Raw genomic sequence first — 16187 nt, 5'->3', positions numbered from 1 at the left:
TTTATTTTAAAGTGAACCCTTGATGGAACAAAATTCTAAATTTCTGTAAAACTATTATATAATCAAATTCCTGAAATTTTATTCAAATTCCTGCAGGAAATGTAAGTACATATTATTTTTTAGTATCGATCGATACTAAATTTCATGATATCCTTCGAAAATTCGAATTTTGAATAGGAAGGCCATTCTCCCATTACGATACGCACAGGCGATTCAAGTATCCTGCAAGTCTCGGACACAAGTCGCCGCGCCGCGGAGTATCTCACATACATTTGTATGTAGGCTCACATACTACGCTACCGGTACCTACATACAAATGTATGTGAGATATTCCGCGGCGACTAGTCTCCGAGACTTGCAGGATACTTGAATCGCCTGTGCGTATCGTAATGGGAGAATGGCCGAAGGTTACTCTTTCACAAGAAACACTACCTACTGGACGGTTTTGAATGCTTTTTACCCGCAGTACTCCGCTGCTATTGGTCTTAGCATGATGATATTATGATGTAGCCTCCAGCCTTCCTCAATACATTTATTGACTTGAATGGCTATCTAACACTGAAATAAATAAATAAATATTTCGGGACAATTTTCACACACGGCACGATCTGATCCCATACTAAGCTTTCGCTTATGTTATGGAAACCAGATGGCTGATTTTATTTTTATTTTATTTATTTTATTCATAAAAGGCACCTTACAGCTGTTATTAAGATAAATTATACAAATTACATAATATAAAAACGCCAATTACAAGGCACACCAGTAATAGTCCAATTGTGTGACAACAAGAGGTAAACTAATTAATTGTTTTCTTGTTGGGAACAATACTTGTTTTCTATATATACATACATATATTATAATTTTAAATAAATACTTACATATATAGATAATTAACACCCAGACACAGAGCAAACATGCACAAACAATGTTCATCACACAAATATTTGCCCCGGGTGGGAATCGAACCCACGACCTCTGACTTGGAAGGCAGGGCCACTACCAACCAAGCCAACCGGCCAGTCAAATAATTTTTCAAATCGTTCCAGTAGTTCATAATACCGCGCGGGTTCTTTACAAAATAAACTTCTTTTAGGCCTGAACCTGACAGCCTTAACTATCTGGGTGGACACCGCCCTGACTCCTGTTACTCCGTGTCTCGTATGATGAAAATGACCGTAAGTAAACTATAGTATCTATAGCATTATTTGTTAACTAACACACTAGCTTTGGTCCGCGGTTTACACAAATGCACATGAAGACACATTTACTTCCATTAAATCGGTCCTGCAGTCCTTATGATAAGTTCGGCAACAACACAAGCATAGAAAAAACATGTTTATTAAGATTTAAATTAAATGTTTATTCTACTTGATCGATATTAATACTCTATAGAATATAGATGATTATTTTACAATTATAAAACTGTATTTTTTGTCCAATAGCAAACCGGGATAAGCGTCAATAAAGAATCTAAATTTTATCTTTAGTTTTTCCAATATTATTTGTAGACTTTACTATTTTAAAAGTTTCATAAAGTTTTTTTGTGTATTTATTATTTTTTCTATGCTCCACAGCACATCCCCATAGCAAATCATATATTCTGATGGAGTGCGGTGAAGGTATGATCGCCGTCGTGAGGGGGCTGAAAGATTCAGCGCTAGCTGTCACTCTGTTGGACGGGGGGAAACATTATACATTGCAGCCTGATGGTACCTAATAGTTAAATTCAAAATAATATTATATTTTAAAATTTAAATAGGTAGTAGTAGTACATAACAATGACCGCCTCCTTGGTACAGTGGTTGTCGCGTGAGCGTAGAACCGAGGGGCCCTGGGTTCGAGGAGACGAAGAAAAAAAAATGTCTCGGTCTGGTAGGATACAGAAGGCTGATCACCTACTTGTCCATAAAGAAAATCAATCAGTGAAACAGATGTATGCATAATGCATCTGCCCCCTTACCCCACTACGGGGACACGTCGGGACTTCACTTAATACATAACAATAACTATTGGTTATTACACATATCTTAAATAGATTCAATTAAACAATACAGTCTTTAAAATTGATACTATACACAGATACTGATTTTAAACACGTCAAAACTCAGATTCGCGCGATCCTGCGATGTTATTCCTCATAATTTCCGACTTCGCCTACCAAGCCCAGTTGAAAAATTCGTCCTATAAAGATGCTATTCAGCTATTTACAACGAATCGACCTGGTTCTCTTCTGCAATATTGAACACTAACAGCTTGTAGCTATTCACATAAGTTTTTGAAAAGCTTTTATGCCTGTCTGGTGTGTGTTAATGTTAGTCTGTGTATATTTCATTCTGTGTCTCTGCGTCGAAGTTTGTGTTGGGCTGATCTGTGTCTGTTCTTATATCTGATCTATTTCGCTTTTTTTGTCTGTGTCAGTTTATGTATGTGTATCAGAGGCTGTTTCTATGTCGATGCCTATGACTGTTTTCGTTTTTTCTGAGTCTGTTTTGAAATCTAAGATATATGTGTGCGTCGATGTATGTTTCCTTTAATGTGTCGATGACTATGTGGGTGTGTGTGTCGATTTTTGTGTCTGTATACGCTTCTGCGTCTGTGTCTGTTTCTGTTTCTACTTAAAATAGACACAGATCTTTTACTATGTCTATAATATTTGCATCTTTATCTATAACTATTTCTATAGTACCTCCTCCAACGTATGTGAACAATGCGTCGGGTTCTCAATGTGCCGCGGATGTGGTGCGACGGGAGAGCGGGGTGCAAGCTACTGATGGCAGATATGCTAGTACTTATAAGGTTAGTGAATTGTTTGATGAATCTCTTGTATTATAAAGTATGTCTGTATGTCTGTTTGTGTAGTGTCTATTTCTGGGTTGATTCCTGTATCTGTGTCTGTATTTATTACTGAAATATAAAAATAATTCTTATCTTTTATATTTCCAAAGGTTTATGTAGGTACTAAATTTCTGTAACAGTATTTACTTACGCGGCTATTATGTCTTTGAACAGTCTGTTGATTCCCAAAATTTAACTATGTTATTTAGTGAAATTGAAATACAGATACATTTAGATCACAAAATTGAATATCATCATAATTTAATGTCCTTTAACAGATGATGCACTGCCACGTGACGCCAACATCGCCACACACTGAAGTCACGGAATTTCCGCCACAGAGAGCGGAATTATGTCCAGGTAATTAGTGTTTATTATTGTAATTGTGCTAATTTGCTCCTTGGATATAAATATGGTAAATAGTATAAATAACATAATATCGAGGACCTTGTATACATCCTTGCACGACCACAAACGTGAAAGTATCACAGAAATCGATATTAATACAGTTACTTTATATTAGAGGTAATATGGGAATTAGTACTCTTAAATATTACAGTCTCCTTTCCACATGTTCCGATTTAAATAAATATAATATCTTTGTTTCCGTATCATAATGCTAACTTATCAAATGCATGTTTCATAGCGATACGTCAACTAAAATGCAGCAAATTAGGAAGGTCAAATTTTGACCAACCAAATTGTAACGAAATTTGTTACTTACCAATAAGTTAATTAGAATTAGTAGAAAAATTACTGTTATCATAGGTCAAGGAAACTTTGAGATTGGTGGACCCGGCAGTTGCGAGAAATACAAAGCGACAAAGTCTAACAGTTACAAGGGTGGTCTATGTTGGCCTGATAAAGGTATAGTATAACATCGTGGACGACATTATTTCTTTAGGTTTGTAATAAATCCATACTAATATTATAAATGCGAAAGTAACTCTATCTGTCTGTCTGTTATTCAATCACGCCTTAAATACTGAACCAATTTGCATGAAATTTGGTATAGAGATATTTTGATACCCGAGAAAGGACATAGGATAGGTTTTATCCTGGAAATCCTACGGGAACTGGTTTTTCTTTGAAAACGCGGGCGAAGCTGCGGGCGGAAAGCTAGTAACATCATATTTTTATAATCTAGTATATTAGGTATATAAAAATATCCTACATCATAATTGCGAAAGTGTCATATAATAAATTAATTTACTATCAACATGAAACTTGTTTCTCCATCTGTCATGTGCCGTTCTTTCTTTTCTAATCTATATAAAAATGTCTATATCGGTGTCTTAACTGTGTCTGCGCCTTTATCTACCTTTATTTTACTATTTTTCTATCTTTTACAATTTATTGAAGTTATACTTCTTTTGGCGCGATGGAGAAAAATGATGAGAGTGAATTTTTACGATGCGCGCGCACACCGACACCTAAAAACAGCATGAAGTTAGTTCTAGGTGGTATGAAAATTGATAACTATGTCCAAGTTGTATATTCTAGTATTTTTGCCATACGCCAAAGAAGTATAACTTCTAACGCGTGTACATAAGTACACACACTCTTTTTTTATTATTCTCTTCTATTATGCCACAAATGAAAACAACTATAACATCAGGTGCAGTATTCACATCCCGACCGTCTGTTCAACCGGACGCGTTCGCAAGCTCTCTCCGCAAATATCCAAACATGTCTCCAGAAAGATCTGCGGAAATTATGGAAAGATTTATATCGTATGCTCAGAGTCGGAGTAGTGAGTTTTTTTTTATGTTTTAAATAAGCTAACGTTAAACAACTAGACATGAAATAAGTAATTATTAAGCAGTAAGCAATTACACGCACAGGCGATTATTCCGTAACTATTACAGATATCAAAAAGCTTTAAACTGGTATTGAAAGCTCTTTACCTAATGAGTAAAATGACAATAATAACTTATTAAAAATAAACCGGGAAATAGCCAAAAATTTTACATTAAGCACGCCCATACATTTAGTATGAGATATGACTATCCTCAACATGTATGGGGATAGACATTTATTGAAATTAGCACCTTAGTTCGTGGTAGTAATGTACAAAGTGTATTGTATCGTTCATTAGAAAACTCTGCCTTATTAACGTACAGGCAGAGTTTTTTTGGTGCAGTATAAATATTTACAATAGCTTGCGCTTCGGACAATCATTTGTTAGCTTGACTGTAAATCTAGTTGCTTATTGTATCCATGATCTTTAGCAAATACTTCTAATCTTAAGAAGAGTATTTTTTCGTCAACCTTTTTATTAAATACTAGCGGTCCGCCCCGGCTTCGCCCGTGGTACATTTTTCAATAAAAAGTAGCATATATTCTTTCTCAGGGTCTAAAAATTGTCTGTGCCAAATTTCATCAAAATGGGTCCAGTAGTTTGAGCCTTTTCAATACAATCAAACAAACAAACAAAGTTTTCCTTTGTAGACTAGCTGCTCCGCGCGGTTTCACCCCCGTGGCTCCACTCCTGTTGGTCGTAGCGTGATGATATATAGCCTATAGCCTTCATCGATAAATGGGCTATCTAACACTGAAAGAATTTTTTAAATCGGACCAGTAGTTCCCGAGATTAGCGCGTTCAAACAAACAAACTCTTCAGCATTATAATATTAGTATAGATTTCATTTAATTTATCACGGTCTTCTATTGCAGTTACATCAAAAACTAAATCTCCATCGCCAACTCGTACCATCGAATCTGATACATCCACATTTTGTTTAGAAACGTTGAGAAATACTAACTCTAAACAATATAGAAGTCATGAACCTGATATAAATCTTAGGAATAAAAGGTGACCTTATAGATTTAATTAACTATGTGTCTGTAATGTTTTCATACTATCTTACACAATAATTTTTCTAATCGGACCAGTAGTTCCTGAGATAAACGCGTTCAAATAAACGCTTATTTTTTAATCAAAATAAATATATATTACAGAAAAAATATAGATCAGAATGATGATGAATCTACATAATATAATTTATCTCTTCCTATAAATTTTCCTTAAAATCCAGAATAGAAGAATCACCCACACGCGAAAGATCTAAAAAGCCTCTCGATTCTGAAGTCGAATCTTGGAGACGAGGGACGTTCGGTAAAACCACAGATGTCAGATATTTGAAAGATGTGACTAGAGTGGTCAGAGAAAGCATACGTAGTATGGCGGTAGGTATTTAAACGTGTTAATTTGTAAACACAATGTTTTTGTACATGTAAAGTTATAAACTCGATGTTTTTGTACATGTAAAGTTATAACCTCAATGTTTATGTACATGTAAAGTTGTAAAATCAACGTTTTTGTACATGTAAAGATGTAAGCTCGACGTTTTTGTACATGTAAAGATGTAAGCTCGACGTTTTTGTACATGTAAAGTTGTAAAATCAACGTTTTTGTACATGTAAAGATGTAAGCTCGACGTTTTTGTACAGGTAAAGTTGTATGCTCAAGGTTTTTGTACATTTACAATTGAAACTCAACGTTTATGTACATGTAAAGTTGTAAACTTGACGTTTACATGTAAAGAAGTTTTTTAAAATTTGACATAAGGATAGATTTTTATAAATAACCACCGATTCTCTACCAAGAAATATGAGTTAGAGAGTAGAAGCTACATTTTTACTTTTCTTTATTTGTGCCATATGTTTATATTTCTACAGTGTTGCTTAAAATTAATATTACTGTTTTAAATATTATATTATTTACAGGCTTATAATCAGCCAGAAAAACTTCCAAGGCACGAGAGTCCATCACCAGAGAGACGTACACACGCACAAAAGGTAATAATTTATATTTATTATTTAATCCTTCATCATCTCAACTATCTTATCATTTTAATTTAAAAAAGGCGCTTTGAGAGTAAAATTTCAAGGCAATACCGTCGCGTCATGGCAATGCCGTCACGTCATGGAGTAAGGCGAAGATTTTGGTATCTTCGAATCTTGCCAAAGAACTTTCACTTCTGACACGTGTACTCGGCACACACGCTCTTTTTTCTTATAAGATTGATATCCTCCTAAATCATAAATGTCTATTTTATCTTTATTTATAGTTTCTTGTAAGTCTATATTCACTGCTAGATCTAATTAAAATTTATTTCTGTTTTCAGAGTTGCAACTCAGTGAATATGGAAATACAAGGTAATAATATATAAACACATAATTTTCCAATTTTTTTTTCTTTATAAAAAACAAAAACACTGTTAAAAATACAAAAATGGTAAAATAAATATATAAAATAAAGTCTGTTCAAAATTTTGTAGTTTATTATCAAACCTTTCTATATTTTTCCTCAGCTGCGGTGCAAATGGTGTCCAGAGAAATGGTGACGTCACCGAAAACTAAGCCATCACAGAGGAATGTATGTTAGAGCTAGCGCGCAAGAGCAACTTTGTCTCCGCAACTATTTTGTCTCTCCCATCAACTCTATGGGCTAGTGAGAAAGTGCGCGCACGTAGCGACGCAACTCCCCATAGAGTTGATGGGAGAGACACAATAGTTGCGGAGACAAAAGTTGCTCTTGCGTGCTAGCTCTAAATGTCAAATAATTCTTGTGTATAATAGTTATTGTAATAAATGAACATATCTTACCTTATTCAATTTTATAAAATAGCATAGCATAACATATAGAAAAACTTTTATGTTGATAAAAAATCTAATTTCAATTTAAATTCATTTATTAAAGAAAATTTGTATAGACTTTGGAATATAATTATACACCGTACAGTGTATGTATGTACTATGTATTCACATTACAGATTATAATTGAAGTGAAACTTCTTTATCGGGGTTGGAAAAAAATTTAGTGTAACATTTTTTTGTTACGCGTGACATTTTTCCGTTACGCGCCATCTTTTTCTTATCCCTACCACGCGTGATTCGACGTATTTCTGTAAAGTTGCATATAGTAAATTATTTTTTGAAAAATAAGGTCATAAGAAGTTTCACTTCTTACGTGTGTACACTAGTACACGCACACATTTTTATTTTATAATCCTCTCCCCAATAATTTCGCTTTTTTCAGGTAGCAATATCCATAACACCACCACCATCAGCGGCTCGAAGTTCAGGTGCAGTATCGTTTAGAAGTACAGATTTTGTCAATTTTGAACCATCCTCTAAATCTATTCAAACAAGACAAACGAACATTAACCTGAAAACTATATCAAGCTTTAACAATTTACGGAAACGTAAAAGACGAAATAATAGACGCAGTAAATCTGATGAAGAAATTAGATTGGAAATAAATAATACAACACACGTAAATGATGGTCAGAAAATAGATAAACTAAAAGGTCTGCGTAAAGCAAAATGTGCATGTAAAGTGTCGAAGAATAAAAATAAAACACCCACAAAACGTGCAAGCTTTAGAATTCACGAAAATGATTCTCTTGATGATTTGGATAATTTTGATTTCAAACCTTATTCAGAACAAGCTCATGTGTTTCATACACAAGTTAAGCCATATAAAGCAATCGATGAAGACGATTTAGCAGTATTATTGCAAGATTGGCTTAGCATTATACCTCTAAAACCAGCGAACTATTTTGGAAGACCCATAGAAAAGGAATATTTGTTTTATGACTTGCTAGATAAATTGAAACACACTGCTTGCCATTTGCCAGAACATAATAGAAGAGATAAGATAAAGGAAGATATTATAGGACTTTTAAATGAATTCCCTGTGGATGTAAAAGGGAATAGAGATGTGTATTTGGGTAAATTAGCTGATGTTCTCATAGAAAGAATTAAAAACCTTGGTCGTGATTCAAATGTTAATAAAAGAACAATAAATGTCAATAATTTTCATGACTTTACAATGCATAGATATATTCCACCGACAGAAAATGAACTTAGGACTTTTATTTCCGATGAGCTCGTTTCATTTATTAGAAAGTATGGTTTAGTGTATCGTCGTCATTCCTTACTTGAATTAGAAGAAGAATTAGTCGATGTAGTTATGCTTTTCATGGAAAACATACACACAACCAATAATGATCTGCTTGGAGATGATTTAATTAATATTTTAATAGATTATGGCTTCTTGGACCATCAAGCGTCGCATTTTGTACATATTTTAATCAAACATCTAAGAGAGGCATTTTTAGATGACTCGAATACAACAAGGCAAAGTAAAGGAGAAGCATTAGTTGTACTTCCTAGTATACAGTCACAAAATCCATATACATCTGTTAATGCAAATGAATACAGTATTAGTGCGATAAATGAGTCAGACATAAATTCACTAATGGAAACATACACGAGGCAACTATGTGAACAAATCAATGAATGGTTGACATCGATCCAAACACTTTTACCAAGAATCAATGAAAGAGGGTTTAGACAAGTAGTTGTGAATGATTTAGCAGGGGATATCATCGATAGACATAAATATTTGGAAATGAATCCAGGCAGCAGAGGAACGGATGAAGCTGAGCTAGAACATTTGAAATACCAAATATTTAAATGGATAAATAAACTTGCTGGCGAGGACACGTTGCAACCGGGAGAACACGCACCAGAGTTGATGAGAAGAATACGTAGTATTCCCGTTCCAATGCTAACAATACCAAATAATCAACCAAGAATAGGAAATATGAATGACCTTAAAACTATTGAACAATTCACAGGCGGGACAAGTAATCGAGATGACACTATTCAAAATTCCGCAGTTAATACTCCGAAAACAACCTGCACGCCACCAAGGTCTTGTGGTAAAGAAACATGTAGTCAAAACCAGAGTCACGGGGCGTGTTGCCCTGATGAAAATCTTGTTCCACCAGCATCAGCATCCACAGAACGATTGAATGATGAATATGAACAATTTGTTAAAAATTGGGTTCAAAAGATACCTATAAGAACATCATCACCTGAAGAAGAAGCTTTAGCCGAAAAAGCTAGATTGGGAATTCATAATGGTATTTGGAAAGCACTCACAAAGATTCGATGTGATCCATCTATATATAGAGAGAGGTTTTATTTTGAGGATGTATTAGACGATGAAGTAGAGGATTTATTAAATTGTCTACCACAAACGCCTGAACTTCAAGCCAAGAAGCACTTATTGAAAGTAGAATTAATTAAAAGAACGATAGATACGATCGAGCAAAATAAAGCTGAACTAGCGAGGTCGTTTAGACAAGAACTTATAAGAAATGTAGATAATAGTCTACAAAGACAGGATCTGAATACACCTAGTGACAGTAATTCTAAAGCTCGAGAAGAATTAGAAATAATGAGGATCGTTGAACAATTTATTTTATATTCAAACTACAAAGACGAAGACCCTCTTAAATCAGAAGTGTACAGAAAAAGGCTACTAAAAGAAATTAAGGAGCTCATTGATGAAATAAAGAAAAATCATTCAGACCAAGCGAACATAAACTATACTATGTATATAACAGATATTTTAAACGCTTTGCATCAAGTACCCTTGCCTGGTGACGACACTATTAAAGAAGAAGCCAATAATATACTTTTGGAATTTGAAATCGAAAAGTGGTTTACAGATTTACCGATAGTGTTAAATGAAGACGACACTATTGAAATATTACAATGGAAAAGAAAACTTGATAACTTAACGCAAAAAATACGTGATTTAGAAAACAGTGTAAGTCCTGCTGATCTACGAGAAAGAAGTATTAGAAATGAAATACTAAAATTTTTAGAAAAAGCTCCTTTACAAGGTGAAAACATCAATAAAGATTTCATGGCAGAGCAGCTTGTTAATAGAATAAAGAATAGAGATCAACTGAATCAATCGAAACGCGTTGCTTTCAATGAACCTGGATCATACGACGATTTTCGTTCAAACGTACCATTATCATCTAGTTATATAGAAAAACCTCATCCCATTACTCCATCTAGTGAACAAAATCAAATCCGAAATTCACTTGCTCTTAGAAACGAAGGCCACCAACATAGTGGAACAGATATCAATTATGATGCTTTCTCTCAGGGAAGACCTAAAGAGTCAACTTTCAAAGATCGAGATGAATCTGATATTTCATACCAAGGGTTTTCTGGTAGACAACCTTTAAGTTCGACTTTTAAAATTAAACCTAACCAGTCGTTTGGTCAACAAGAAAGCTTTCGTGGAAATGCATCTGACGATCATAGTCATGAAGGTCTCGACCAAAAGCAACCGAAAAGTTCAAAATTTAAAGGCCATGATGAATCTCAGATTTCATACAGAGAATTTTCTGGAAGACAACCTGCCAGTGCATTTAAGGATAAAGAAGAAGGTTTTGTTTCCATACCGCCTGCTCCACCGAGCTTTATTCAAGAAGCCTCTGTTGGCAACCATAGAGACAAAACACAAGCACCATTACCAACAATACATGATGAAAGCAAAGCTCACGATGCATCTGATATATTATCTTATCAAGGATTTTCTAATAGACGACCGATTAGTTCCACTTTTAAAAATAAACATGATGGTTATACTATACCAGTGACGTCGACTAATGGCAAAGATTCAATACAATCCACTCCATCAACGCCACGTCGCTCTCTTTCACAACCCCGCAAAGAAAGACAATCGTCTGATCAATATAAAACATTAAAACCAACACCAAAACCTTCTAACAAGAAAATAGATCGCAATACTGTAGATCAAAGCGCACAAATGAGCAGTGAAAGAAGCGGTGTAGTTCTAGAATGCTGTAAACCACATTGTGAATTAGGAAATAAAGAGCGTTTAAGTCAAGAAGCAGGTTCTAGTGGACTACACATAGCAACCCCACAACCAGCTAGATATCAGAAAGGTCAACATTCTGTCTCCAAAGGCATCATATTTAAAGATAGAGACGATTTTAGCGCGACTCCAAGATTGACACCGAATGATCCAATAAGAGGAACATCAGTGGAATGTCAAACTTCTGGACAGGCTCAAGAGGAAGTAAGCGATATACACTTTAGTCAAGATGGAAATTATAGAACAATAGCTACAAATACACCTAGAAAACGAATTCTTTGTTTGGGAGATGATATTGCAAAGTTGTTGGATGTAGACAATGCTGATGATAGTGAAATTCGATGCAGATGTATTGAACGATTCTTAAGATGCAAGAAACAATTACGACGATTTGCTTGCGATGGTATAGACGCGGATATACCTTCTTGCCTTCCACTTATGTTTACATGTCCGTGCTTTCTATAAAATTGTTTATCTTAAAGGTCCGATTTTGAAAAGTGAAAACAAATACAAATAAATATATGTGTTGTGAAATACGTTTTGTGATATGTTTTGGCCAATGTGATGTGTTTTCCTCATTTATTGGAGCAATAAAACTATACCCATCAATATTTTTGTCTTATTCTTTTCCTATTTTAATATCTGTAGTGATAATCAAATCAGTTACTATATTTGCACAGGGATTTAATATGTATTTTTATTTACAGCTGAGATATCCGTTAACTCCACCGCTGAAAATGAGTGTCGTAAAAATGTAAGCTTTAGAAATTATATGATTTTTGAATAGCATTTTATACTCAACAATGATTTTAGATTTTTCTGTTACAGATAATTTTATATCAACTACACAACCAGCTTCAGAATGATACGCCAATAGAATCAAGTGTTAGTTATATTGATGTTAAAAGAGGTGTATCTCAAAGACTCGACCCAAGAACATGTATATCCCAAAGAACATTTAAAGACCAATCAAAACTAGACAGGCGAGACGCAATATTAAAATGGATCGACGATATATTTCACAATGAGCATAAACGAAAAATCTGGAATAAAAGGCTATTGAAAATAGTGAAAAAATTGAATAATCCTAATGGGGAAATTAAATTGCGACAAGATATTAAACGTTTCTTGCATACTATAGATCATTATTATATACAAGATGATAAAAACTTTTTAGTTGATTACATTATAGGAGCTATTAAAAATATCAAAGTTAATTTTAATGAGAGAAGGAGCCTTAACGTTTTACACGTTAGTACATCGTGTCATAGGTCAGAAATAGAACACTTTAAAACTATAATTAAAAACTGGATTATGGAATTGCCTTTAAAAGAAGCAAACTACTTCGGAAAACCAATAGATATAAATCATGTAACAAATAAGTCAACAAATATACTACTACCAGAAATAAATAATTTCAATAAAAAATTAAGTCACTTGAAAAATATTATATTTAAAACCTTATCTGATGTACCTATTGATATTAATTTTAAAGAAAAAAATATGTTTTTAAATAGACAAGTAAATAAATTGATTCAAAAACTATTAGATGCTGATGGATGTTTAACACAGGCGCCAAGACATTATGAAACATTGAAAGAAAAGCAGTATTACGACAGTGAACTAGATTTAAAAAGTTTTATTTCCAGAAAGATAGAAGAAATTTTTCATATATGTATACTACCTATTGATCAAGCGCAAATAAATTATATCAAACTAAATTTACTTAATACAATTTCCACAAAATTGACACATGGTAGACTTCAAAAAGGTCATTTAAAAGTACAGATTTTTGACCTATTGAGAAACGTCGTTCAGTTAAATAAGTGGCAAGTGAATAAGTATACAAATACAATCATGCGTTACTTAGAATTTGTATTTGATGGGTTTCTTGTAGATAATAATAAATCTGATTGGATTAAAGTTATAATGAATGCGTGTAACTCTGAAACTAACATTAAAGCAAAAGATAACGCAAGAACAGATTATATAGAAGACGTTAATGCGTATAAAAAACTATTAACTGACCAAATCGTAGAATGGTTAGAAAGTTTTAATAGTCAAGTGCTACAAGAAAAAGATTTTGTTACATTTGCTGCTAAAGATTTGTCCAGTTCTATTATAGCGAGGTATAAGTTTCTACAATGTTACCCACATCGAATTTCTTATGAAAGTGAAATGGAGTTTCTAAAATATCTGATAATAATTTGGATAAACAAAGTAATAGGTGAAAGTAACACGGATATAATGAAAAGTGTCAATACCTTACTTAATAAAATAATTTCTTTTCAAAACCGCTTCAAGCTAAAAGTCGCTAGAAGTGAAGAATTGTATCGTAGAGAAAAAAGTTTAGACAAAAATGTTCTGCTTAAGAAAAATTCGGAGTACCTGAGAAATGTAATTTGTGGTGTACCTACAGGAATCGATAATCACAATACTGAAGAAGAAAACTTCCTTACACCCAAATCTAACATCAACGTTTCTAATCGTCCAAAATCTTTAACATTTATGAATTATACTGATAATAATATACCATTTATTAAGGCACGTGCAAACAGTTTTAAAAGGAAGGTCTTTAAAGATATATCTCTCCAAACAGACCTAGAAGAAATTAACATCAATCCATGGAACTTAAAAAGTATACTGGACTACAATGTTTGCGTATTTTTAAATAAAGCAAATCCAACAGAATATAAACCAATTCAATGTATCTATAATCAATATAGCGAAATATTAAAAACACATTGCTATGAGCTTGAATTTAATGTAAATGAAGATAAGATGGAAATTGTAAGAAATTGTATTCTCAATAATGTTTGGAAGATTTACTACAGGCTCATATCTGATCCAGGAACAGATAGTTCAAATTTCAAAACATTATTTGAAGAACAATTTCAAGAATCTCTGTCTAATAGCAAATACCTTCCAGGACTTGAAATTATGTTAGAAATGCGAAGAATATGGAAGGCTAATTTATCGTTACATGTAAATAATATGTATAGACGCATCCAAGAAACTAAAAATGGCCTCTTGTTCAGAAGATCATTCCAAGATGTATTTTGTAAAGAATTTAAATTGAGTTTACAACAAAATCTACTCGTGTTAATGAGATTGTATGATTATTTTGTAATGTATTCTAAATTTAAGGAAAACGACGTATTCAAAGCATACATTTACAAACAACGCTTAACTAGTACAGTAGAGGTTCTTTTTAATAATAACGACACCATTAAAACACATATTAGTGAGGATAGAGTTAGTTTATTCAACAAAGTATTTAGAACATTAGATAAAATTGAGTTATGCGAGGATATTATAAATGACGAAGCAAGTGAAATAACTTTTAGAGAAAAGCTAGACAGTTGGTTAAAAACATTACCGAGTAAACATAGCATTAAAAGTGATGACGAAATATCTACAATTAAAGTAATAACAGTACTAGCTAAAAATGTTAATATAATAACAAAAATTCACAACGATAAAGCAGTTAGAGAAAAGGAAATAGAGAAAGAAATGACACAGTTTTTGCAAACTCAAATTCCAGATAACGTAACGTATTCTGAATGTCTATGTATGGTTAAAAACTTTGTGGAGAAACTTAATTTTGTTCAAGATAGTAAAAATGCGATGGATAGTTGTCCGAAATGTTCCACATGCATTACTAATGAACAGTATGATAGCGTAGAGCAAACACATAATGATGCAGTACAAAAAGTAGAGTCACGCGTTCGATTTGAAGATACAATAACAGATTGTAATTCTAATCGTGTTCAATACAAACCAGCGGTAAATAAGAAAACTGGTATTCTCAAAGATACCAAAAAATATAATAAAATAGCTACTGAAAATAGTGTAGATTTCGAAGAACCACAAAGCTCAAAATCCGTTTGTCCTGGATGTAATCCAAATGTTATTAATTATCAAGAAAATATAAGATTAGATGATAGTGATGATAGCATTACAATAATTGAAAACCTACCGAATTTTAAGTCAGAATCATTTCAAATAGATTTCCCAATCAATGAGGGTACTAATACAGAACATTTGTTCATTCCTGCTAATAAGGATAAATTAGTATCTAATGGTGTACAATTATACGATGAAGTTGATTCAAATGCTACTAGATATAAATTTTTACACGGAGAAATGATAAGCGTTACAGACAAATATTCACAAACATCTATTGATTATTGTGAAAATTATCAAAAAAAACGAGTGTTTTGTCAAAAATGTAGATCGTTAATAATTGAAGAAGACACAAGCGATGAATATGATGATTCTGAAGAATATTAACTGTTTGCGTAAATGTATTTTGTATTTTTCTAGTTTGTAATTTATTTATTTATTTATTACACTTTATTGTAATACAAACATTAAATAATAAGAAACGATAAAAAGAAAATATGGTACTAGAAAGATGTAGTACAATTGGCGGCCTTATCACTAAGCAGTGATCTCTGCCAGGCAGTTATGTTAGCGTAATGTAATTATTATTGTTTGGTAACATGTTTTGAAATAAAGGGTTGTGTATATATGTTGTTTTATGTATATCATTTCTATAATATAATACCTATACCATAGATAATTAATATAATACTATACTATACCTATCAGAATATAACCAGGAAATATT

General features: G+C 33.0%; 1 protein-coding gene across 1 annotated transcript; it reads left to right on the top strand.

Moving 5' to 3' along the window:
* Positions 1-34: 34 nt before the first annotated feature.
* Positions 35-12165, top strand: LOC123704145. The gene is made up of 13 exons (XM_045652440.1): positions 35-101; positions 1097-1178; positions 1578-1712; positions 2687-2799; positions 3117-3198; positions 3607-3705; positions 4457-4591; positions 5515-5653; positions 5877-6027; positions 6568-6639; positions 6969-6999; positions 7155-7219; positions 7883-12165. Exons 3-13 carry the CDS (start codon positions 1607-1609, stop codon positions 12017-12019), a joined length of 5130 nt encoding a protein of 1709 aa, XP_045508396.1. The 5' UTR covers positions 35-101; positions 1097-1178; positions 1578-1606; the 3' UTR covers positions 12020-12165.
* The last annotated feature ends 4022 nt before the right edge of the window (positions 12166-16187 follow it).

Source organism: Colias croceus, chromosome 28 (assembly GCF_905220415.1).
Source record: "Colias croceus chromosome 28, ilColCroc2.1".
In the NCBI taxonomy this organism is placed as follows: Eukaryota; Metazoa; Arthropoda; class Insecta; order Lepidoptera; family Pieridae; genus Colias; species Colias croceus.
The sequence above is the reverse complement of the archived record's forward strand: the minus strand, read 5'-3'. Positions and strand labels throughout refer to the sequence as shown.

Excerpts from the sequence above, each read along its gene's own strand:
- LOC123704145 (XM_045652440.1), top strand. The coding sequence starts at position 1,607 with ATGGAGTGCGGTGAAGGTATGATCGCCGTCGTGAGGGGGCTGAAAGAT. Across the intron at positions 3,706-4,456 it reads TCTATGTTGGCCTGATAAAG|GTGCAGTATTCACATCCCGA; the intron begins GTATAGTATAAC and ends CTATAACATCAG. Across the intron at positions 7,220-7,882 it reads CTAAGCCATCACAGAGGAAT|GTAGCAATATCCATAACACC; the intron begins GTATGTTAGAGC and ends CGCTTTTTTCAG.